Here is a 24,713-nt window from a genome sequence, read left to right as displayed (position 1 = left end):
GAGTCTATGAATTTATTTCAGGAGCCCCACACACGCATGCACTCGATCGTGACTTCAAGAATACAAACCGTTAATGAGTTACTGGAAGAAGTCAAACAGCCGGGTAGAATGGCCAGCCTCCGGTCATGTTCCACAGTCCAACTCAGTGTAACACTGCCGGGAAATTAAGGTTGGCTTGCAAGTGCTGACCGAGGGCTCTGCTGCAAACAGTGTGAGCTTCAAAGAGAACTGTGGTGCTTCTTAGAGGCAGTTTGGTGGACTTCGAAGCCAATTATTAGTTCGGTAACTCCATAACCTTCCTGTAAGACGTCTCTGTCACCCAGCACGTTCATCCAGTGTCTTCACCAATATCAGTTAGGATGCTAGCCAGCCCGCTGACTTTCAGCTTTTCTGTTAGGGGACTCACAAACACCTTCACTTTTAGGTACACGCTCTACTACCGAACTACCCCGACACCCCCAGCCCATCCCTATCATATTTAAAATGCCTACTATGTGTCAAGCATCTTGTTAGGCAGGGGCATTAAAAAAAACAAACAACAACAAAAAACAGACATTAGCATTATTCTTAAGCACAACAGTGTTCACTTTAGAAAGGCTTAGACTCAGATATCGAATTTTGTATTTTATTTGTTTAACTATTTTTTTTTTTTTAACCATACTGGGAACCGAATCCAGGCCTTCTTACTCATAAGCCTGTGCTTGACCGCTGCTCTGCAAAAGCAGCCCACTTTTTGAGGCCTCTCGAAACAACCCTGTCTGGCCTTGAGCTCACTCTGTAGCCCAGATTGTGCTTGGCCTTTTCATCCTTTTGCCTCAGCCTCCCAAATAGCCATGACCACAGGCCCATGCTCCAGGCCCAGCTAGATGCCTTAGATGTAGCATTAGTCTGTAGCTATCTGGCCTGCAAACTGTTTAAAAAAAAAAAAAAAAAAGGTTCAGGGTTTTCCTGCCAGAAAAGTACACACACACATACAACTGGTTCCATAAACAGCCTCGGCTCCACAGTACAGAGACAGAAAATGTCTTTCCTAACTCAGAGTCTGCTCTACCTAATCTCCCTGGGCCACTTTTTGAGGGCATCTTGGACAAATCCCATGGATTTCCAATCATACTGAGTTATTTAAAATTCAGCCTAGTGTGACCTACTTCTCTACCCACACCGCCCCCGCAGGATGTTAGCAAGCTTGTGGCCCCAGGGACTGCAGAGGAGTAAGAAAAGGGTTCTTTCCCTCCCTCCTGGTCAGAGATCTTGCCAGAAAAGTGCCAAGACATCTCCCCGGGCAGGAGGAGAATGGGATGGTGTTGACCATGGACTCCTTCCTAGTCTCCAGGAAGTCATTAAGATTTTATTATCGGCCATTGTCAGCCAAGCTCTCAATGGCATACCTCTTGAGTGCACTCAGAATAAACATTTTGCAATGTGTAGCAAGCAGCAGCCTGTTTATAACCGTAACATTATTCATTAAAAAAACAAAACCAAACAAAACAAAACAAAAAACAAACCCTTAGGGACTGAGGGTGTGACTGAGTTCAGACTGTGCACTTAAGCATACGGAGCCCAGGAGTCAATCTAAGCACCAAACACAAAATACAAAAAGGTTTTACGGATTACCTAGGCCACATCAGACACACAGGTGGAAAGGGTGAGTTTTGGCCTGTTGAAATGGCCCAGAGAATAAAGGCTCTTGACACTAAGAGACTTGAGTTCAGGATTCAGAACACAGCTGGTAGAAGGCGAGCCCCATTTCTTGCAGCCTGTCCCGACGACTACACGCACACTCTGGCATGTGCACAAGAGCGTGTGCAGGGGCACAAACACCCACATTGAACACATTGGTCAAAAATGTACATGCATTAAATAAGTAAGTAAACAAATGTATCAAAAACATAGGTTTCATTTGGCTCTTCTGCTCTTACAGTTTTGGAGCCGGGCCTCACGATGTTGCCCAAGCTTGCCTTGAGCTTCTGGGTTCAAACAATCCCTCCTTACACAGTTGCAACTCCAGACAGAGCTACAACCTGCTGACTGCATTGTTTAAAGCGAAAACATGAGGAGGTTAGGACAAACATTATTTTCTTTCTGTTGATGGAAAAACAACCTATTAGCAAACATGTATTGAGTAGAGACTGTTTGTTACTGAGAACCTGTAAAGGGAGTTACATGTTCTACTTAATTTAGGAGCTGCTCTGATGAAGGAGTTAGTCATGCAAATGGTCACGATGTGACTCTGCTTTATGTCCCTGCTGAGCTGATCTCCAGTTCTGATTCAGAAAGTCATCCAGTGTCCCAGCTGGGGGCTCAGAGGCACCGTGTACATGCAGTCAATAACATCACGGTCGCTTCCCAAGTGGTTAGGAGAAGCTGGGTCTGGTGTCAGCCCCTAGGAGGTGGCAGCTGGAGTTTCAGAAACTCAAGGCTACTCAGTGAATCCTGTAAACCTGAAGTCAAAATTGGTCCTGGAAAAAGGGGTGGTTGGTTGGTGGAAAAGGCTTAAGAAGCTTTGCTTTCAGCCAAAAGAACCTAACAGTCATGCATAGTGTCCCGACAGTGAGAGAATTGCTTTCTTCAATGCACACAAAACATCTTCCAAGAGAGATCTAATGTTCAGTGACAAACAAGACTTCACTATTTTCAGATGACTGAAACCATGCCTGGTCACTCCCTTCATCACAGCAGCACGGAACTGGAGGACTCTAGAAAATTCGAAAATGTTTGGAAATTAACGTGTTAAGGAACAAACAACCAAAGAAATCAAACATGTAATAAATGCAGAAACACAATCGACCAAAGTGTAGGGGACACAGCAGATGGATGGATGCGACCACAGTGCCTCTGTCAACCAAGCAGAGAAACCATCTCAAATGTCTAAACACCTTTGCTTCAGTGCTAAGGGTTGAATCAGTAAGCTAATGTTACACTGAAAGGAACTAGAAAAAAAAAAACCAAAAAAACAAAAAAAGGAATGAAGGTCAGAGTGTGAAGGAAGAGGTAAGCAACAATGATCAGAGAAGTTGTAAATGAAATTGAGGCTGGAGGGGATGACTCAGCCAGTAAGAGCACACACTGCTCTTTCAGAGGCCCCAAGCCCACAGCTCACCGCTAACACTCAAATGTCTGTCCGTCCTCCTCCTCCCTCTCCCTCCCTCCCTCTCTCTCTCTCTCTCTCTCTCTCTCCTCTCTCTCTCTCTCTCTCACACACACACACACACACACACACACATGTGCAAGGTCAATAAGTAAAATAGAAACAAAACAGCCATTGAGTGGCTTATTGGGTAAAAGCATTAGCTAGCTGTGCAACCCTGAAGACCTGAGTTCAATCCCCAGCACCCACAGTGAAAGCAGACTCCTGGAAGTTGTCCTCTGACTTCCACACAAGCATGGCATGCTACATTTGCAACCACGCTCACACACATGACTCTTACACACTCACACATATGAATCTTACACACACACACACACAAAACTATGCACACTAAAACTTTTAAAACAAGAAGAAAAATGTAAAAATAAATCAACGACACAAAAAGACAAACCCTTAGCTAGATTGAGGGAAAACAGACAGACAGATAGACAAAAAAGAGCTGGCAAGATGGCTCAGTAGATAAAAGGGACTGTCACCAAGGCTCTGTTCAATTCTGACAAATACCTCTCCACACACATAACATATTTTTTCTCTGTTTGACAGTGCATTAGGATGCTATGTTATTTGGCTTTTCCTGCCCCTCTGTATTGAACTCTTATCTCTTGAATCTTTATTTTTTTCCACCTGGAGATCTAAATGTCATCTGTCTTTTACATATTAGTTTCCAATACGTATAGTTTTGGGTCAAGAACATGTATGGTCTCTCAGAGCTATATCCGAGAGAGGTAGGAATGGGTAGAAATTCCAATTTTTTTTTTCTAAAAGAATTCATCCTTGCTGCATATATGTTGAAACCCCTCAGGCTAGCCCTTGCCTAAGGCATGACGTGAGTCACAAGCTGTGGTCTGCTACAATGGGGATAAGGACTGCAGTCAGTCTTCTAATTAACAACACCAGGTATCAGGCTGGGTGGGGTTAGTACACCGGCTCAGTGAAGGAATCATGTTTCACTGACATGCAAAGATATGGACTCCAATGTTTCCTCAGTATGTCTAATGGCCTGACACCACCACAAAAGTTAATTAGTATAGTATCGCACCGTGCCACTGCGACTCTGTCTTGCCATATGCTAAGCTCTCATGAGTAGTTACTGACGGAGTGCTTGACAGTCTGCGACATAGTAGTTATCTAGGCATGGTGACAGCTGATATTGTAAGTCTACAATTCATAGGGTTACACTCTGCTTGTCTTAACTAAAAACAGTAACCCTAGGGTCTCTTTTAACTCTTTAGTGCTCTCCCAAGTTTTCTTTCATATGTTGTGGGCTCTGCAAATCCACAAAGGACCCTCCTGCAGCTACTGTAGTTTCAGGTGACATTGCAGGCATCATGATAAGCCACCAGGCTCCTTGTCACTCCTGGTTCTTTGCTATTGTGCTCTTTTGGGTCATGTTACTGGTGTCTTTAAAGTACAATGGGAAGAAAAGAAGGGTAACATGAGCGGATTTAATCCATTACAAAGGGCCAGAGAAAGTAGGCCCTTGATATTGTCTTTACCTGTAGCCTCTACCCTTCTAGCCTCTGAGAAAGGCTGGAACTTGGGTCTGGCCTTTGAGTCCCTTTTCTGAAGGAAAATTCAGACACCATAATGGTCCCCTTGGGCTGAGGGAAAATGCCTTTGTCTGTAGTAACTGCATAGCATTGCAGAGTCAAACACTGTGTACCACTTGAGAAAAAAAAAAAAAAAAAAAAAAAAACAGTAAATTTTTAAGCCTTTCTTATCTAGTTGGGGGTGTGCTCAGTTGGAGCCGACCAACTGAAACCCTGGCTTCGACCTGTGGCACGGCATAATCCATGTGTGGAGGTTCACTCCCGTGATTCCAATCCTTGGGCAGTGGAGGCAGGAGGATCAGAAATCCCCAACCACACAGCACCAACATGAAACTTTGTCTGCAAACAAACAGATGTGAGAGCCGGGCATGGTGACCCATGTCTATAATCCTGGTACTTAAGGCTGAGGCAGACGGATGAAAATGGATTTCAGGCCAGTCGGGGCTACACAACAAATAGCAGGCCAGCCGGGGTCACATAGCAAGACTTTGTCTCCAAATGACAACGAAACCACAAAACCAAAATCAAACCAAATCCTAACAAAAACCAGCCCCAAAGTTGTTGTTATTCAGCCTAGTCACTATTCTAAACATCTGACAACTGACCGAGTATGTGACTACGTGAGAGTGTGCGACTGTGTGCGAGAGTGTGAGTGAGTGTGAATAAGAGTGAGTGTGACTATGTGTGTGAAAGTGTGTATGTATGAGAATGTGTGAAAATGTGAGTGTGTGAGTGTATGTGAAAGTGTGTATGAGTGTGTATGAAAGTGTGAGTGTGTGTGTGTGAAAGTGTGTATGAGAGTGTGTGTGAAAGAGTGAGTTGTGAGTGTGTGAATGTGTGTGAGAGAGTATGTGTGTGTGAATGTGTGTGAAAGTGTGTATGAGAGTGTGTGTGTGAAAGTGTGAGTGTGTGAGTGTGTGTGAGTGTGTGAGAGTATTGTGTGACTATGTGTGTGCAAGTGTGTATGGAAGTGTGTATAAAAGTGTGGGTGTGTGACTGTGTGTGAAAATGTGTATGAGAATGTGTGTGAAAGTGTGAGTGTGTGAGTGTATGAGTGTGTAAAAGTGTGTATGAGCATGTGAAAGTGTGAGTTGAGTGTGTGAGTGTGTGAAGGTGTGTATTAGAGTGTGTGTAAAAGTGTGAGAGTTGTGAGTGTGTGAGTGTGAGTATGTGTGTGATTATGTGTGTGAAAGTGTGTAAGAGTATGTATGTAAAAGTGTGAGAGTTGTGAGTGTGAGTGTGTGAGTGTGAGTATGTGTGTGTGAAAGTGTGTATGGGAGTGTGTGTAAAAGTGTGAGAGTTGTGAGTGTGTGGGTGTGTGTGAGTTGACTATGTGTGTGAAAGTGTTATGAAAGTGTGAGTTGTGAGTGTGTGATTGTGTGACTGTATGTGTGCACGTGAGTTTTGAGTTAAACTGTATCTTTCCACACGTCCTACCACCTGAATGAAGACTGCCATGGTTGTCTAGATGTTTGAATCTTAAGTTCACCTTGCTGTCACTGCTCTGTTGAGCAGCCTCCTGAGGAGAACAGATGAAGTAACCGCAGTTCCAAAGCAGGACAATGACAAAGGTCCCCAGTGAACAAGAGGGGCTTTTGAGTCAAAGCAGAGCCGTGGCCGGGGCTTGAGACAGCAGCCTATCCATGTGCTTTGCCTGTGGTGGACACAGAGGTTTGTATGGGCATTCACCCTCAGTAGCAGGGACATACACACAATGTCGCTGGAAAACTTGCTTCAAAACTACCAAAATGTTGCAAGCACTTGTTTTAAAGAGTCAAGGAGGCATAAAAATGGAAACATTTATTGTTAAGTCTGAAGTGATATATTTGCTATGTGAACTTTTAATCGTGATTTTTTTGTTGTTTATTGGTTTTTAAGGCTTTTTAATTTGCTTTTTTACTGAGATATGTTCTCCTATAAGCCTGTCTTGAACACATGGTGTTGCTGAGAGTGGTTTTAAACTCCCCCTCCCCCCAATTCTGGGATAACAGGTCTGTGTCACCATGACCAGATTATCATTGCCATTTAAATGGCAACAATAAGGACTGCTAAAGTAAACACTTTTAAAACTTTATTCTTGAGTAATACATGCACACTCCTTCCCCTGATTGAAAAGTGTTAATATCGGTATTGAGCCAACTATAAAGATGTCTACTGTTCCATCAGGACACTGAGGCAAGAGGTTAGCCTGGGGACATAGATTCAGCCTCAAGCCAACCAACCTACTCATCAACAACCAACAGAAGATCAGCAAAAACACCACCTTTATTACTAGTGAAATACCCAACTTTGCTAGGATCTTTCATTTAAAAATGAATTGTCTTTTTCTGCACCGGCCTTATAGTTTATGGCTCCTAAATTTGCTGAGGTGGCCCCCTTTTTCCATTATTCATGGGCTGTGATGTAGCCCAGTAGTAGAGCACTTACCTATCCTGTGTCAGGTGTCCTGGATACCAGAAAGGAAAGAAAAGGAAAAGATAGGGAAGAATACAAGACATTTCTAAGCTGTTTTTTCTCCAGTGTTGTTTTGTAACTCGGGAGTACAGTAGGATCCTAGCATGTGCAGGGCATGATCCTAGTATGTGCAAAGCAGGATCCTAGCATGTGCAGGCAAGATCCTAGCACGTGCAGAGCTCATCCAAGGATCTGCAGGGCACAATCCTAGCATGTACAGGGCAGGATCCTAGCATGTGCAGGGTCCCTGCTTCAGTTCTTATGTAAGTGCCTCTGACGTATGTAACTACAAAGGCCAACAGCAAGGGGCTGGAGAGAGACGCAGCAGTTAGGAGCACTTGGTGCTCTTTCAGGGGATCTGTGGGTTCCCAGCAGCTCACACCCAACTGTAACCTCAGATCCCATGCCCTCTCCTGACCTTCATGGACACCAGGCACACAAGTGGTGCACAGGCATCCAGAGAGGCAAAATGCTTACACATAAATTAAAAATGAATAAATCTTAAAAAACAAAACCAGAAAAGTTTACCCCCCCATATATTTAGTTTATTATTTATTATTGTTTGTTCTTTTGAAACAGGGTCTAATGCAGCCAAAGCTTCCTCCTGCTGCCTCTTTTTAAGTGCTGGGGTTGCAGGCACATGTCAGCACGCATAACCCCCTTCGGATTTATAAGATGTAATCAGGGACATTTATTCCTCTTTGTTCTGTCAATCCGCAGTTATAACTTGTGATACAGACACTGCTTGGAGTCATGGAGGGCATAGGGGAAGATGCTAGACTCTCTGCTGTTAGAGGGCGACCTGATAGGAGGCGTAGATTTATCCTGTGGTGCTGGGGATATGAAGAAGAGACAAGACAGGACCTGTGTGGCCCACCCCGCCCCACAGGGAAGCATTATTAGCTCTTAGGAGCAGAGTGTGGTGCAGGCCTAGCAGTCAGTCACAGGGTCTGTCTCACATGTGGGGTGTGCAGACAGTAGACAGCTGGCTGCCTCAGGCACTCTTCATGTTGCTCAGCAGAGCAGGTGCAGCCTTGTTTAGCCAAGGCGTCATCGTCTTCCTTTCTTTTGTTTTTGCTTCTCACTCTATGTTTGGTGATGCAGATGTTTTGAATTCCTGAGTTTTCAGCTATGTTACAATGGCAAACTCTAATTTTCTGTTAGGTATATGGGAGGGGTTAGTATACAAGGAAATGGGTACCATTCCAGAATCTTCATGCGTATGTGTCATTTCGGGGTGTTCTGATTTGTTCCCCTCCCCCACTCCCCATCCTGTGTCCCCGCCCCTGCCCCGCCCCCTCTGGCTGGTTTCCTTTCTTCCCTTTGATGTCATATGAATCCCATTAATCCCCTCTCTCTTTTTCCTTCCTTTATCTTTTCTTTCATTCTTATGATCTTTTTAATTTCAACACACACACACACACACACACACACACACACACACACCAACCCCCACACATGCACATGCACATGAGAGAAAACACAGAGAATATGTCTCTCATTCTGGCTTATTTTGCTTAACACAATGATTTTCAGTTCTTGTCTGTTTTCCTACAAATATCACAATTTCATTTTTCATTAGAGCTAAGCAAAAATGGGTTGTGTATGTTTTCTTCATTCATTTGTCTCCCCCCCCTATTAATTTACCTATTTTACCTAATTTACCTAATCTAGCTGTCCCGGAACTTACTATGCAGACAGGCTCTGCCTTGAACTCAGAGAGATCGTCCATTTGTCTTTTGATGGCCATCTAGGCTGCTTCCCCTTCTCAGTATTGAGACCAGCTCAGCAGTAAACATGGATGTGTGAGCACCTCTGTGGTATGCTGATTCAGAGTCCTCTGGGTAATAACCAATTAAACATGTTTTCAATTGGGTAGATGATCCAGCTGTTAGATATGCTTGCATAATTTGATTTCGTGGGATATTTTCTTCAGTGGATGTTTTATGTTGTTACACTGGCAATGAAATCGAACTCCATTATAATTAAAATATTTATCACTTGAGGGCTCTGGGTTTGTACTCGGCCTTCCATTTGTTCCCTCATACAGAATGCTCATTACATAACAAGCTATAAATATGCTCCCTCATCTTTTATATGTGGCATAATTGTTATGACTTAACAGTACAATGTGGGTGTCGAAAGGCAGATTTTTAAAGATGGTTTAACATGTGTAAAAGCAGGAAATGGGGGCCAACGATATGGTTTCAGCAGGCAAAGGTACTTGCTACTTATTTTATGAATGGAGTTGGATCCCTAGAATCCACACGGCAGAAGGAGAGGACAGACTTCTACAAGTTGTCCTCTGCTATGAGCACTTTCCCCCTCACAAAATAAATACAATGTAATACAAAACAATTCAAAGCAAGAAACCAGGCCAGGATTATAGGTATCTCCTAAAGCGTTTCCCCAGGATACATATGAGTTTGTCCTTGACACCACCACCACACCACCACACCACCACCAACAGGGACATCAACAATTAAGAAAGAAAATAAAAGGGAGAAGTAGGCTTGCCACAGAAGAACCAGAATAAGCCTCATGACCAACATTGCTGGAGCATGGTCCTGTGAGATTGAATGAGATTTCAAGGAACTGACCAGGAGTCTGTGATTCCGAGAACTGGGAGCCCCAGGCCATGCCACGTACAGGAAGCCATTAGTGTGAACTGGATGCTTACTTATAATGAATGCTTTGACAACTGTCTTATAAGGTGCTACACGGTTTTACTGACACACTAGAACTAAGACCAGCCCAAAGATAAGTGGGCTAGCCACCAAAGCATACACTATAACCTACAGGGGATCTGATAGATAATTCTACCTCTGGCAGAGGCTGTTCTTACAGCAGGCTGGCAGAGTTTCAAGAACTAACTAGCTTGGCTTACAGGCGATTAGCATCATTCATGTCTTGGCTACTATTTTAAGTGAGGAAATGTGGCAATAGATAAGATGTACCTTTTTTCTCCTGGGGCCAGCTTTCTAGTACAAAAGATGAACTCACAGAGGTAAACACACTGACTCTAAGACAATTTACAAAGTATCCAGTCTGATGGGAGGCAGAGGCAGAGAGTCAGGAGGAAAACTGCAAGGAAAAGATCGGTCCCCATCCAGTAGGGCTACATAGTGAGATTCCCTCAAAGCAACCAACCACCTGATCCCACAGATTTTTGTAGTATGGAAAGCAGTGGGAACAGCCTCTGGGAACAAATTGTAAGACCTTCCTGATGAGCTGAGCAGATGCGACCAAGAAACCAGGAGGGAAAAACCAAAACCAAGGTGATTAGAAAGAAAAGGCAGAGACATGAAACAGTCTGCCAACTGATAGTTTTATTTCATGGGTGTAGCCCGCTTCTTTTTTTCTTTCATTCATTTACTGAAGGACATCTTGGTTGTTTTCCAACTTATGCATAAAGGGTAATGTGGATATAACTTTCCAACTCATTTAAGTATCCAGGAGCGGAACTGGTGACATCCTGACTTTGATGAACACATGCTGCCTGTTCCACCGGCATTGGGCCTTTTCAGACTTATGAATCCATGATGTCACTTATGCTAGGCAAGTTCTCCAGCAGCACTGTAGCCTCTTCCCAGCCTTCTATGGAGTTTTAAGAGTGCACAGTGAATTTTGGAGACAAGTATTTTACTAGATATATGTTTTGCACATATTTCCTCTTAATCTGAGACCTACCTTTTCACTGTCTTAATGAGATTTGAGGAGTAAAAGTTTTCTGTTGTAATGAAGTACAACTCAACAATATTTCTTTCATGAATTGTACTTTTGAGTAATAGGTTTTTTTCATAGATTCCGATTTGATTTCTTACATCTAGAATGCCACCATCAATCCTAAAATACCTTGATTTTCTACTGATATTTTCTAAGAGCACATACAGGCATATGCATGTGCTCACACATGTGCACAGATAGGTACACAGACACGAATGCACACAGAGACATGAGTGCACACACCGGCACGTGCTCACACGTGCACAGATAGGTACACAGACACGAATGCACACAGAGACATGAGTGCACACACCGGCACGTGCTCACACATGTGCACAGATAGGTACACAGACACGAATGCACACAGAGACATGAATGCACACACCGGCATGTGCTCACACGTGCACACACATGCACATTCATAGGCATGTACACACAGACATGTACAAACACTTGTGTAAACATACTTATATTCTGCAGTGCTGGGGACCAATCCAAGGCCTCACACAATCTGTTATAAATCTTGTTTTGTGTGTCATCTTCAGATCAATGATCCAGTGAGTTTATTTCTGTGAAGGTGTTAAGTCTGTATCTAGAGTCCTTCCTGTGGAGATGAGCCCAGCTGTCCATTATCTGGCTGCTGGAAGATTATCCTTTGTCTGCTAAGCCCCTTGGCCCGTCGTCTGTCTTCAGGTAACTAGACCATATATGTCTATTTCCCCACTCCCTTGGCCCGTTGTCTGTCTTCAGGTAACTGGGCCATATATGTCTATTTCCCCACTCCGATTTCACTTCTCTCGTCATTTAACAATGCCGTGCCATCTGGGTTACTATTACTGTATACGGGATCTTGTAGCCGTGTATGGCTGTCTTTTAACTTTCTAAAAAGTATTCTTTGGGTTATTGGTCTCTTGTCTTTGCATTTAGCTGGGCAGTTGTTTCAGTTTTAAGAAAGATCTATTTTTTTCCTCATTTTTTATTATTTTAAAATTAGTAACAAGATTGCTTCACATGTCAATCCCAACTCCCTCTCCCTTCCTTCCTCCGGTGCCCCTCCAGCCTTCCTAAGTCTCCACTCTGTCCCCCTCTGCTCCCCAGGGTGGGTGAGGCCCTCCATGGGGGATCTCTGAAGTCTGCCTATCATCCCAGGCCGGGCCTAGGCCCTACCCCATGTGTCCAGACTGAGAGAGCATCTCTCCATGTGGAATGGGCTTCCAAAGTCCATTTGTGTGCCAGGGATAAATACTGGTCTACTACCCGAGGCCCCATAGATTGCGGAGGCCTCCTCATTGACATCCATGCTCAGTGGGTCTGGATCAGTCCAATGCTGGCCTCTCAGCCATCAGTCTGGGGTCCCTGAGCTCCCCCTTGTTCAGATCAGTTGTTTCTGAGAGTTTCACCAGCCAGGTCTTGACCCTGTTGCTCATCACTCCTCCCTCTCTGCAACTGGGTTCCAGGAGTTCAGTTCAGGGTTTAGCTGTGGGTGTCTCCCTCTGCTTCCATCAACCACTGGATGAAGGCTCTAGGATGGCATATATCATTATTGTCATCAATATCATTATTGAGGAAGGGTATTTAAGGCAGCCTCTCCACTATTGCTTAGATTGCCAGTTGGTGTCATCCTTGTAGATCTCTTGAAATCTCCCTAGTGCCAGATTTCTCTTTAAACCTATAATGGCTCCTTCTATTATGATATCTCTTATCTTTCTGTCCTCTATTCTTCCCCTGACTCAACCTTCCTGCTCCCCCATGTCCTCCTCTCCCCTCCTCCTCTCCCCCTCTCAAGAAAATCTATTTTTAATTGTATTTGTGTAGAGATCCTCACAGAGCAACAAGAGTTCTTAACCTCCAAGCCTTCTCTCCAGCCCTGGCAATTAGTTTCTTGATGTCCATAAATAGCCTACTGGGATCTTGATAGGAATTGCATTGTAGATAAAGGCAGTATGAATTGGTTTTCAGCTGGGCAGTCGTGGTGCACGCCTTTAATCCCAGCACTCAGGAGACAGAGGCAGGAACATCTCTGTGAGTTTCAGACCGGCCTGAAAAGGCATTGTATTTTATTTTGAAATAGGTTCTCTTAACATCTCACTTTGTAGGTGAGGCTGGTTTGAATTCCTGGTACCGCTAAATCTCCTCCAAAGCACGGGGATTACAAGTGTGTGCCATCATGCCAGAATTTTAAAATGATTTTTAAAGTTTTAGTTTTAACTGTGAAATTGCTGATAATTGTTTTAGTTATAAAATTTTCCATATAATTTGAAAAAAAATCTCATGATTTTATTAAAACATCCAAGAGGTACTACTTAAAACGTGGAATTATTAGTGTGTCCTGTTATTTTATCCTCAACTAAATGGAATGCATACTGTTTCCTGTAATAGTTTTCCCCCTTTCTTGTGTGTGTGTGTGTGTGTGTGTGTGTGTGTGTGTGTACGCGCACCTGCGCGCGTGTGCACATAGTACTGAAAGCAGGGCCTTCCATAGTGATTTTTTTAAAAAATCATACCTAAGTCTGGGAAATGTTCAATAAATTTACTATGTTGCAAAAATGCAAAAGTGGATTTCTTTTTAGTTTAGGAAGTTTATCTTTACTCCTGACGTATTTGTTTTGTGACTTACAAACGTTAAGTAGGCTCTTTCGGAACAATGGGAACATTAATGTACGCTAACAGGTAATAAAACATTTTGACTATTTACAAACAAATGAATGTTCACTTTGTTCTCAGCCCCAGGGAAGCCTAGGTGAAACAAACTCCTTTGTCTCCGTCATAAAAGGCAAGCGGGAAGTGTAGACCAAATACTTGCAGATGGATGATCAGGTTTCGACATTCCTCTGACGGGCAGAGAGCGGAGTTTCTAAGAGACACTGGAGGTTTCTTGTGCCCCGCGAGCCCCAGGACCCACTGTGACTTACCCTGACGGCTGTCTGTTTTCTTTCCTCTCCATCTCTCTACCTTGTTTTTACAGGCCTCGAGTAGTTCTCAGCAAGGTCAAGTATCTGACCCTTAAAATGTTGCGGTAGTCTCACCCTGTTTGATGGCTGGCTGAGCAGCCCTGGAAATATATATATATATATAATATATATATATATATATATATATATCCCAGCGTGACTTCGAACTCGTGGCCATCCTCCTGCCTCGGCCTCCCGGGGAGCTAAGATAACAGGTGTGCGTCCTCACACCACCGTCGTCGGTTTACTCTTGTTTTACTTCAAGTTGTCCCAAAGACCGTGATCTCTATGTACCCGCCCCAGGGAATTTGGTCGCATGTGGGTTTCGTGTACACAGCTTGAGGAATAAGACGACCACATTAATCCAGCTTGGCCGGATTGCGGCCAAGCTCACACACAGCCTGAATTTCGGGTTATTTCAGGACACGTTCTTCTGCATCCCGTAAAAACCTCAGCTCTAAGTAAGGCCAGAGCCCACGACCTCACTGATGTAGAACGGTGACGCTCGGCTAACGCCGGACAGGGCTGGGTAGCGCTCCACAGGGCACCAGCGGGGCTCGGCCAAGCTCGACAGTGCTCCGGCAGGGCTCGGCTGAGTTCGGCCAGACCCCGGCGGGGCTCGGGCAGGGCTCGGCAAAGCTCGACAGTGCTCGGCTGAGTTCGGCCAGACCCCGGTGGGGCTCGGGCAGGGCTCGGTAGAGTTCGGCAACGCTTGTCCGAGCTCCGGCAGGGCTCGGCAACGTTCGGGCTCCTTCGGGGGGCCGGAGCCCAGCCTGGGCCCCCCACCCTCACCCCCCGACTGCAGGAGCGGAGCGCCTGGCGGTGCGCGCTCCCGGAGACCCCCCCACCCCCCAATCCCCGAGAGCCCCGCGGGCCGCCCATTGTGCCGCGGGGTTCGCCACCCCGCCGGCCGGCCGGCTGACGCAGCGAGGCTCCGCCCCCCCGGCGTGACGCCAGCGTCAGGCCAGTCCCGGCATGCTCCGCGGCTGCCCGCGGCCGAGAGCACCGAGGCATCTTCCCGAGAGCGGCCGAGCCTCCGCGTCGCTGCACTGCGCACCCCGCTCGCCCGCTCGCCCGTCCGCCCGCTCGCGCCGCTCGCCCGCCCGCCCTTCCGTCGCCCCCGCCGCCCGTCCGCCCGTGCGTCCGAGCGGCCGCAGCCCTCCGCCGAGGGCGCCCCGGGACGGAAGGGTCCAGCAGCCTGCCGGCGCCCGCCGCGCTCGTGGTCGCCGTCGCCGTGGTCGTCGTGGTCGTGTCCGCCGTCGCCTGGGCCATGGCCAATTACATCCACGTCCCGCCCGGCTCGCCCGAGGTGCCGAAGCTCGACGTGACGGTGCAGGACCAGGAGGAGCAGCGCTGCCGCGACGGCGCCCTCAGCCTGCTGCGGCACCTGCGGCCGCACTGGGACCCCCGCGAGGTGACCCTGCAGGTGAGGACGGCCGGACGGGCGACGGGCGAGCGGGCGGGCGGGCGGCGGGCGGGCGGGGACCGCGTCAGCGCCGCTCCCGCTCCCGCGGCTCCCGCTCCGGCTCCCGCTCCTGCCTCCCCTCCCGTCCCTCCCTCCTTCCCGTCCTCCCTGCCTCAGCAGCCTCCGGTCTCCCCACATCCTCCATCCCCAAGCCGAGTGGCCGGGGACCCGCCGCTGCCCACGCCGGGATGGATGCTCGGGGAGCGGGCGAGCCAGGGAGGGAGGGAGGGGAGGGAGGGAGGCAGCGCTCCCTTCTGTGCGTTGCCAGCTGAAGGCTGCTGGAGTTGGTGTCTCCGAATCCGTCAAGTCTTTGGTGAAATGAAAGCCGAGGCTTAGAGACAGCGAGCGGCGGCCTGGGGAGAGAGAGATCTGTGACAACCCCGAGTCGGTGTATTTCAAGACAGAAATTCTCAGGAGGAGAAAAACACAAAACACTTGAAAATCTAGCATTAAAGCAACAACAAGGAAAGCAATTGCATGCCCAGGATTTATTTGGTGTGATTTGCTTTTTTTTTTTTTTTTTTTTGCAGTAGACTTCTTTAGGAAATACCAACTTGAACTTCCTTTTTCCCTTGCAAACAACAACAAAAAAAAACAAATTAGGTTTTTTGTTTTTTTTTTAAACCGCTAGGGCTTGTTTTAAATTTGAGCAATAATGGGAGGGCATTTATTTGGATTATTCAAGTCATCTGCTCTATTTTGGTGACTCCAATAAATTGTGGGGTTTATACAAGGCTTATTTGTTTTTTTTTGAATTTTTTTTGTTGCTGAATTATTTTTAACATATTTAAAACATGAGCTCAGAGCAGTTCCTGACACTTGGGGATTTTCATGAGTTTTAGTTTCGGTTCTTGCTAAGGGTTCTGAGTAGATTAAAGGGACCCATATGTTGTGGGGAAGAAACTTGTTAGACAATGGACTTTGAATTTTAAGGGCTTGCTTGTTTGCTAAGTATAGAGGAAATAGTGTATTCAAAATGATTTTTGCGTATAACTTGGAAAATTATTACATTTCCTTCAAGGAAGGGCTTTTCAAATGGGAGCATTTATTTGTATATTTTTTGTTGGGATCACAGAGGCTGTTAAGAGTCCTAGGCAAGTGCTCTAGCACTGAGCTTCGTTAGACTGTTATGATAGTATGTATTCACTTGTTTGAGAGGGTTTTAAAATGTGATGAAATTTATTTCTGGAAAATATCCTACTAATTAAAAGCAGTGCTGCTTCCTGGTGAAGGGCAGTGCTGGCAACTTGTGTTATTTTTTTAGCTGTGACTTAAAGTTTTAAACTTTTGAAGCTTGGAATTTCCTTTGATTTAATTGTATGTACAATAGTGGAAATAGCTATTGGATGGAGTGCTGTGTGCTGGATTGAGCTGTATTCTTTTAAATCATCGTTGCCTAGGGAACCATATTAGGTAGGTGCTATCTTTTACTTAGTTCATGTGAAATTTAGTGAAGGAAAGCCAGGTTATACGTTAAAACAAAGGAGAGACATATAACTATTTTGGTTGTTGTACAGGAAATCAGGCTAAATCATTTATAGGTAGCAAATTTTTTTTATTTTTATTTTTTTATTTTTTTTGAGGCAAGGTGGCTAGATTGCTCACTCAACTGGTAATCCAGTTTCAGGCTCCCAGTGTAATTGTAGTAGGATTGTAGGGTTTTTCCCACCATTCCTGGCCTATGTTGTCACTATTAACTTTAACCTTTGGGTTGGTAATCTGATTTTATAATATGTATATTTGAAAGTGGTGACATCACTCACTTATCTCTAGAATTGATAATTAGAAATTCATTTCCTCTTGGATCAGAAGCTGAGCCATCTGTAAGTCAAGGTTCTGGTTATTTATTTATCTCTCAGTTCAATGGAGTGGACTTTACACACACTAGGGCATTTCAAACTAATGATGTCTTGGGGCTTTGTTTAGTAATTCTGTTTTTGTTGTTATTTTTTATTTTCTTTAGACAAGGTCTCACTGTGTATCGCCATTTGGTCGGGAACTGGCTCTGTAGACCAGGCTGGCCTTGGCCTCCTGAGCTTAAAGGTTTTTGTCACTATGGCCTGCTTGTTTGGTATTTCTTGATTGCTATAGTTATTTTTGAAAGTTTATCTCCCTTGAACTGTAAGGATAATACTTCTATGTCATTTCAGAAAGGGAAGCATGTATCCTCTAGTTAAAAAAATAATGTAATTTCAAGTCAGCTGGAATCAGTTACAGCCTTTTTCCCTATGGTTCTCCCACCCCTTTTTGTGTGTGTTTCTGGGAATGGAAGCAGAAGCCTAGTACATGCTACATAAACTTTCTACTCTTGGTCTATGCCCCTAAGTCCTCACCTGTTTTTTTTTTTTTTTTTTCCCCAAGCTAACATTTTTCTTGGCTGCATGTAGTGGAGACAGGAGGATCAGGAGTTCAAAGTCGTTCCTGAGGGTTCACATTAGGAGTTCCAAGCCAGCATGAACTACGTGAGACCCTTAGCACCCCGCCCCTCCAGAAGAAAAAAAATACATTAAGAATATTCTCTAAACATATTTTTGGGGTTTTTTGTGACAATCCTTATCTTTCCTGGTAGTTACTCCTATAATAGCAACATATAGAATATGAAAAAATGTAGAAACAGGCAAAGGCCCAAAAGGAATTAGATGTGATCCAAGCGATAGAGCTAATCTCTACTCAGAGCTCAGCGGCGTGTGAAGTTGGTTCTTGTTTGGATAAAGCTGTCCTCATCAGAAGTAACACACTACAAAGAGCGACTTCATGGGGTTTTTGAAGTTATATTTCTGCATAGGTAGAGTAGTTCTGAGCAGCACCAGCTAAATGCTTTCTGTTTCATGCTGTCTTGTAAAAAGCCCTTCCGCCGCATTCCCCAACTGTCCTGTGAGGAAGACAGACAGGAACTGCTGATGGGTGTCAGAGTGAAGCTGAGCCTGTGTGTGAGTGACAGACCTAGGGGAGACTTATCTGAGGAATTACTGCTCCTTGACCTAGAACGCTTATGTGTGTGTGTTGTGATTGAGGCGGGGAACCCAGGCCTGTGCAAGATTAATTTCTGCCATGGCTCAGGAGAAGACTTGCTTTGAGCTCCCTTGAACACATTTGCATTTCCTTCCACGTGTGCTGCAGCTTTAGAAAATGGCAGGAACTCCTTGTGTTATGCAGCAGGTCCTCTATTTGAACGTGGCTCTCTGACTATCGACATCTATGTGTAAAGGATCAGAGAGAGTTGTTTTTTCTTTCTGTTGTCATCTTCTCAGATCTTCCTGCCTCAGCCCTACAAGTTTACAAGTTATGGTGCCCAGCCAATTTTTTTTTCCTTTTGAAAAAGCTGGTTCAGTGTTTTTGGATGTCCCATTGGGTCACTTTAGGGCTCCCTGAGTGCAAACATGTTTGAACAACACTTTCTCTGTAAGTTCTTCCTTAGCTTGTAGATAATGGTACAGTGGCAAAGGCTTGATGGGCTGGGGAGACCATCTTTGTTACAGATGCTGTAAAATCAGCATGTCTTCCAGCACTTGGAGGCAGAGAAAGGGGGTTCCTGGAGCAAGCAGGGTTATCCTGCTCAGGGGACAGTGAGATCCCGCTTTAATAAATAGGGTGAGCTTGGTTAAGGTGGACATCTGATGTCAACTCCAGGCCTACACACACACACACACACACACACACACACACACGCACGCACGCACGCACGCACTCACGCACGCACGCGCGCGCGCGCGCGCGTATGGTGCCTGCATGTTTGTGCCCTCACGCATATGTGAGGTCATACATAATCCCAACAAGCCCTCTAAATTCTGTCTGCTATAGCATTTCAGGAAACTTGATTGGGAGTTGGTTCCTCTAGTTGCTGGCTGTTAGTAAAGATGGAAAACATGGGGTTTGTGACTGTGCCCTGTACTTCATTAGCTTCGCTTCACTGCTCAAGTTCTATTTCTTTTTGAGACAGTCTCACTCATTCTGTAGCCCAGGCTAGACTAGAACTTACAGGCAGTCCTCATGCCTTAGCCTCCCAAATGTCGGTATTACTGGTGAGAGTTACCAAACCTGCCTTCTGGCCAGATTTCTTAATCTTTCCAAGCTTCATTATCCTTAACTGTAAAGTGGAGCCAATAAACAGTTCCTTACCCCTGAGGCTTGTGAGGGGAAACAAATGCTAGCTCATGACAATTATGCTGCTGAGCCGGCCTACACCAGAACATGTGCTCTGTGAAATGCCCAGCCTGAGACAAATCAGAATATGCAAGGTGGTGTCTTTTGAATGACATTCAAATTTTGTCACATGCAAAGGTGACACAAGAGCGTTTAGGAAGCTGCCTTCCTGCTCCCGTGATCCAGGTTTGCATCTTCCCCAGTGCTGGTGAGTTTAGTGCTCTTCCAACAGCTGCCCCTCCACTGCGTCCACGTTTCTGTATGGTTTTGAAGTCTCCGACCTTTAGGCATTGTCCATGCTTATGATTACAGCATACAAAGTCATGGTTTTATTGTGGTTTTCCAATTTACACATCCCTTTTTTTGCCTTGCTCATTTTCTGTCTTTATCCCAATTCAGTTGTTTGTTTCCTATTCTGTGTGTTATCCCCCTGTCCCCCCCCCCACTTTTTTTTTTTTTGTGAGACAGTTTCTGTGTAACAGCCCTGGCTGTTTGGGAGCTCACGCTGTAGACCAGCCTGCCCTTGAACTCACAGAGATCTGCCTACCTTTGCCTCCTAAGTGCTGGAATTAAAGGTGTCTACCATCACTGCCCAGCTTCTTTCTTACTCTGTTTTTGATGTTCTAGAAAAATTTTGTACAAGGGTGGGGGAGCTAATGTGCAATTAATTAAAAAAAACTATCCATGCATTTTTGATGTAATGATTTAACTATGGTTAGGGGACTCAGTTGTTACTTTTCAGATATTAACACCTGTGATTTGGCTCAAGCAAACCATTTCCTGTCCTTGGGTCATCACTATTGTGGTGGGGAGAGGGATGGATGGCTTTGTAGTCTTTGGCAAGTATTTTAATCTGTATAAAAATGAATCATTTGGAGAGATGATACATTCCTGTGAGCCCATGGTAGGATTTTGACTTCCATGCCATTTTGGATAACAGGGTAAGACTCTGCCCCGGATGAAAACAACAGAACACAACACAGGTAATACTGTGTATCTTAGAAAGCACTAAGGAGGGGCTGGAGAGATGGCTCAGAGGTTAAGAGCACTGGCTGCTCTTCCAGAGGTCCTGAGTTCAATTCCCAGCAACCACATGGTGGCTCACAACCATCTGTAATGAGATCTGGTGCCCTCTTCTAATGTGCAGATATACATGGAAGCAGAATGTTGTATACATAATAAATAAATTGAAAAAAGAAAGCACTAAGGAAAACGAATACAGAGTTCTAAGAATAAGTATAAAGTGTGTTTCAGTGTGTTATTCCCTATCTCTCATCTTCCACCACCTTCATAGCTAAATAGGATCTTGAGCAGAAGGCGGCATGTCTCAGGTATGGAGCTCATTAGTAGAGACTTGCCTAGTGTGTGCTGCCTAGGGGGTCAGTCCCCAGTATCATCACAAAGGGATTAAAAACCCACATTCCTAAAACTCAGTTTTAGCTGGACTCCTTTGTGCTGTGAACTGGGGCATAAGGCAGGCCCAGGAGAGTTGGGGAGAAGCTTCTGGAGGTGGAAGAACCCAATGCCAGCCTGTGCATGTGGGGTGTCAGGCGTTGGAGATTGAACCCATGCATGGTGGGTCTTGTGCATCCTAGGCAAAAAGTGTGCTTTGATACCCTCAACCCCTGAGCTGAGGCTTTGAAGGAACGATGGGATCCTAGGCAGGAAGAAGTATTTCACAAGGACAATTCAGTTGGAACCTAAGTCCATTGGGCGGAGTAGAGGGAGTGGTAGTGTTTCTGGAAGGAGGGGTGGACACTGTGCCTCAGGAGGCACACTGCTTTGTTGTCAAGAGAGGTGTCACATTACAATGCTGAGAAACATTGGTTGAGAAATATTTGTATGGTTTTAAAGTAAAATACCAGGGGGTGGGGTGTGTGCCCTGGGTTACCTATATGTCCCTGGTAGTCACACATGTGAAATATTTACCACCAGATTAGGAGGTTTCTCTGCCCAACACTTGAGGACATTAGCTTGGTAGAAAACTAACTATTCCTGTGGGGGCAGGTTTTTCCTTCTTAATTCTTTGAAAAGTATCCTATTTTTCCATCCTGGTGGAGGTGCCTCTTCTTGGAGCCCATGCTGCCATTAGAGGCTGAGGGCACTGTAATTCCGAAGTCATCTTGTTAAACATGTGTGGTCACGATGGATTGTATCTAAGAGTTGTCAAACTTGGGGAGTGTGACCCTTAGTAGTTTTTTAGGCCTATCTAAGCACAGCACACTTTGGTGAAAACTTTGCTGGTGATATTAACACAGTTCTGTGTGCACAGTAAAGCATAGCATTAGCTAAATAAAGACCAGACACGACTGCAGTGGGACTCTGTGTAAACTACATGTGAGCCCTCAATAGAGATGGTTCCACAGGTTGACTGCATGTGACATCTATAAAGATGGGCTGTATAGATGGACCGAGTGACACCTTTCATGAATATTGGTTCTGTAGGTTGAGAAAGTCAAGTTTACAGTAAGGGTCTGGGGAGGATCTAGTGTGATCCCTGGCTGTACAGATAGCGCCAGGGCCACTAGGCTGTCAGCCATGGCAGGACAGCCTTCTGGGTTAGGCATCACTTCCTTTGAAGGAACAACCCCGTGTGTTCAACATTCCAGGTTCCCCCAGTGCTTATCTGTGAGCATAGGACCTCCAAGCCTCCTACACACTGAGGCTTTAGGTTAAATGTGATTTGGGGAATAAATGATTACTTTGGATGAATTTAGAACCCTGTGACCACCACACACTAACAGAATGTTGAGTGGATACTATGGAATGAGACAAGTTTAGTTTATTTCTGTGTGCCACAAATGCACATGCACAAAATTATAAAACCGTTTCTTTGAGAAAATGAGTTACGGTAAGATAGGATAAGAGGGGTTGGATAGATGGCTCACCTGTTAGGAGCACTTTTTTTTTTTTTTTTTTTTTTTTTTAAACCAGAGGCCCTGTGTTTGGTTCCTAGCACCCACATTGCACCCCACAGCTGTCTGTAACTCCAATCTCAGAGGATCTGAAACTTGTCTCTGGTCTGCTGTGGTCACAAGGCACACATGTGCCCAGACATGCATGGCAGGCAAAACACCTGTACAAATACATTTTTTTTTTTAAATTAAGAAAACATAGTATAAGATCAGGGTTGGGAAAATCACTCAGCAGGTAAAGCTCTTGGGTAAAATGCTTGCTGTGTAAGTGTGAGCCCTGGAATTTTGACCCCTAGTACCTTGTGATCCCAACAGTGGCAAGGTTGAGATGGATTCCTCGGGGCAAGCTAGCCAGTTAGACTGATATGTGGGCTAGCTCTTGGCTCAGTTGAGAGACGCTGCCTCATGAGGAAGAGGGGACAGTGGTCGAGGAAGATGATCTCTTCTCAGCCTCTCCATGTGTTCCTGTGTGTGTGTGAACATACATGGCACATGCAACAAAAGAAGGTGCATCTGAAAACTCTGCAGGATGTTTAGGTGTTGCCCTGAGCGGCTTGTTTTATGTTTACATGGAAGTATATGCTTCATCAGGTGGTGTCTTTGTGCGTATGTCATTGAATGTAAGCTTAGCACATGGCCTAGCTCACCTGTAGGGTTAAACTCGAGACGTTGCTTGAGTTCAGGAGTCCTGAGACCCGCCTTTGCCACACAGCAAGATTCCTTCTCCAAAATAAGCTTGAGAAAAATTCATGGGACAAATTGTACTTGTGTAGCCCCAAACTCTGGGCAAGAGATAGAGTATTTCCAGCAACTTAGACTTTCCCTGTTTCCTTTCTGGTTTTGCTCTTGCCCTCCCTTGAGTGGTGACAGCGGTCTCGGTACTTCCTGTTCTCCTTTCTCCCTTCCAGAACATGGGTTGTTTTGGATTAGTCTTTTTACACAGGTTCAGTTCTTAGAGAAAACAGTAAGCCAGACATATGTGGTTTTATGAGACAGCATGAACACCATCACCTCACTGATGGCAGGATTAGGCCTTAAGGGCAAGGAAGGAATGCCACTTTCTGTATTCTTTTCTGGAAAGCCATTTCTTCCTTGGCGTTTGTTTTTAGAGTTATACTCTATACTCAAGTATACAATTTCATATTTAAAAAACCAAAAACCATCTGGGCAGTGGCGGTACAGGTCTTTAATCCCAGCACTTGGGAGGCAGAGGTAGGCAGATCTCTGTGAGTTCCAAGCCAGCCTGACCTACAAAGCAAGTTCCAGGTCAGCCAGGGCTGTTACACAAGAGAACCCTGTCTTCAAAAACAAAACAACAACAACAAAACTCTTTCAATTACATTTATTGTATGTGGGCAGGTGAGGGGTATTCTTTCCTGCTATCCTGTGCCCCCTGGGGATTGAACTTGGGTCTTCAGGCATGGCAGCAAGTATCTTTACCCATTAAGCCATTTTGCCATTCCCTTGCCTTTTCATCAGAAGTCACTCATGTATGATAGCTGCAAACATTTGATCATGTAAAAAAAAAAAAAAAAAAAAAAAACTTGAAATTTGCCAGATGTGGTGGTGTATGCCTGTAATCCCAACACTCTGGAGGCAGAGTAGTAAGTTCCAGGACAACCAGAGCTATGTAGAGAGACCCTTTCTCAAAAAAATGGGAATGGGGTGGGTGACTAATTTATTTCATTTATTTATTTATTTATTTATTTGTGACATATGTAGCCCTGACTGCCCTTGAACATAAGCTCCTGTTGCTGATATCGCCCGCAGACTGGGATTATGAGGATTGGATCTGTGGCTTGTCCTTCATTTATTTTTCCTTTCACATTGTTGAAGCTCTTTTAGGGAAGTTAAAACAGTATTCTAGCAGACTGCTTGTATGTATACTTCTGTGATTTGGATGGATTTACTGAGTATTTCCATAGAGTAAGTCCTTACTAGAATGGAAAGATGATAAAGCACATGTCCAGGTTCTCTGGAGAAAAATGGCTTTTGTGACAACTGGCAGGTCTGTAGTTCCTAAGACCTCAGGTGTGGGTTGATAGTGCAGTCTTGAAGCAGAATCTTTTTAGGAATATTTATTTTTGTTTTATGGCCCTTCAGCTGATTAGATGAGATCCACCCATGTTACGTGTGTGTTCCCCATGAACAGAGCATTTTCACAGTGGCACTGAAAAGATGGGTGGAGTGTGATTACTCTGCTGAGATGTGGGCCATAGTAAGCCATTGAGGTTTTGACCCTTATGAAGCCAGGCCGGCACCTGTGTGCACAGCTTAGGTAGCTCACTCGTATTAAATGCACACAAGAGCAGCACAGGTGGGTCCCTCTCCAAAGTCTGTTCCCTCGTATTCATTTCACCA

At 45.0% G+C, this 24,713-nt stretch overlaps 1 protein-coding gene across 2 annotated transcripts in view; it reads left to right on the top strand.

Annotated features, from left to right (window-relative positions):
• Window positions 1-14,934: 14,934 nt before the first annotated feature.
• The window catches only part of Etnk1 (ethanolamine kinase 1), a 44,003-nt gene continuing 34,224 nt past the window's right edge, over window positions 14,935-24,713 (top strand). Inside the window, exon 1 of one of the 2 annotated variants that reach the window (XM_027430156.2) lies at window positions 14,935-15,255. In XM_027430156.2, the coding sequence (XP_027285957.1) occupies window positions 15,100-15,255 (156 nt within the window). In that variant the 5' untranslated portion in view covers window positions 14,935-15,099. The remainder of the gene's footprint in view (window positions 15,256-24,713) is intronic. The other variant, XM_027430155.2, reaches the window with a different exon arrangement.

Source organism: Cricetulus griseus, chromosome 8, assembly GCF_003668045.3.
Source record: "Cricetulus griseus strain 17A/GY chromosome 8, alternate assembly CriGri-PICRH-1.0, whole genome shotgun sequence".
NCBI lineage: Eukaryota > Metazoa > Chordata > Mammalia > Rodentia > Cricetidae > Cricetulus > Cricetulus griseus.
The sequence above is the reverse complement of the archived record's forward strand: the minus strand, read 5'-3'. Positions and strand labels throughout refer to the sequence as shown.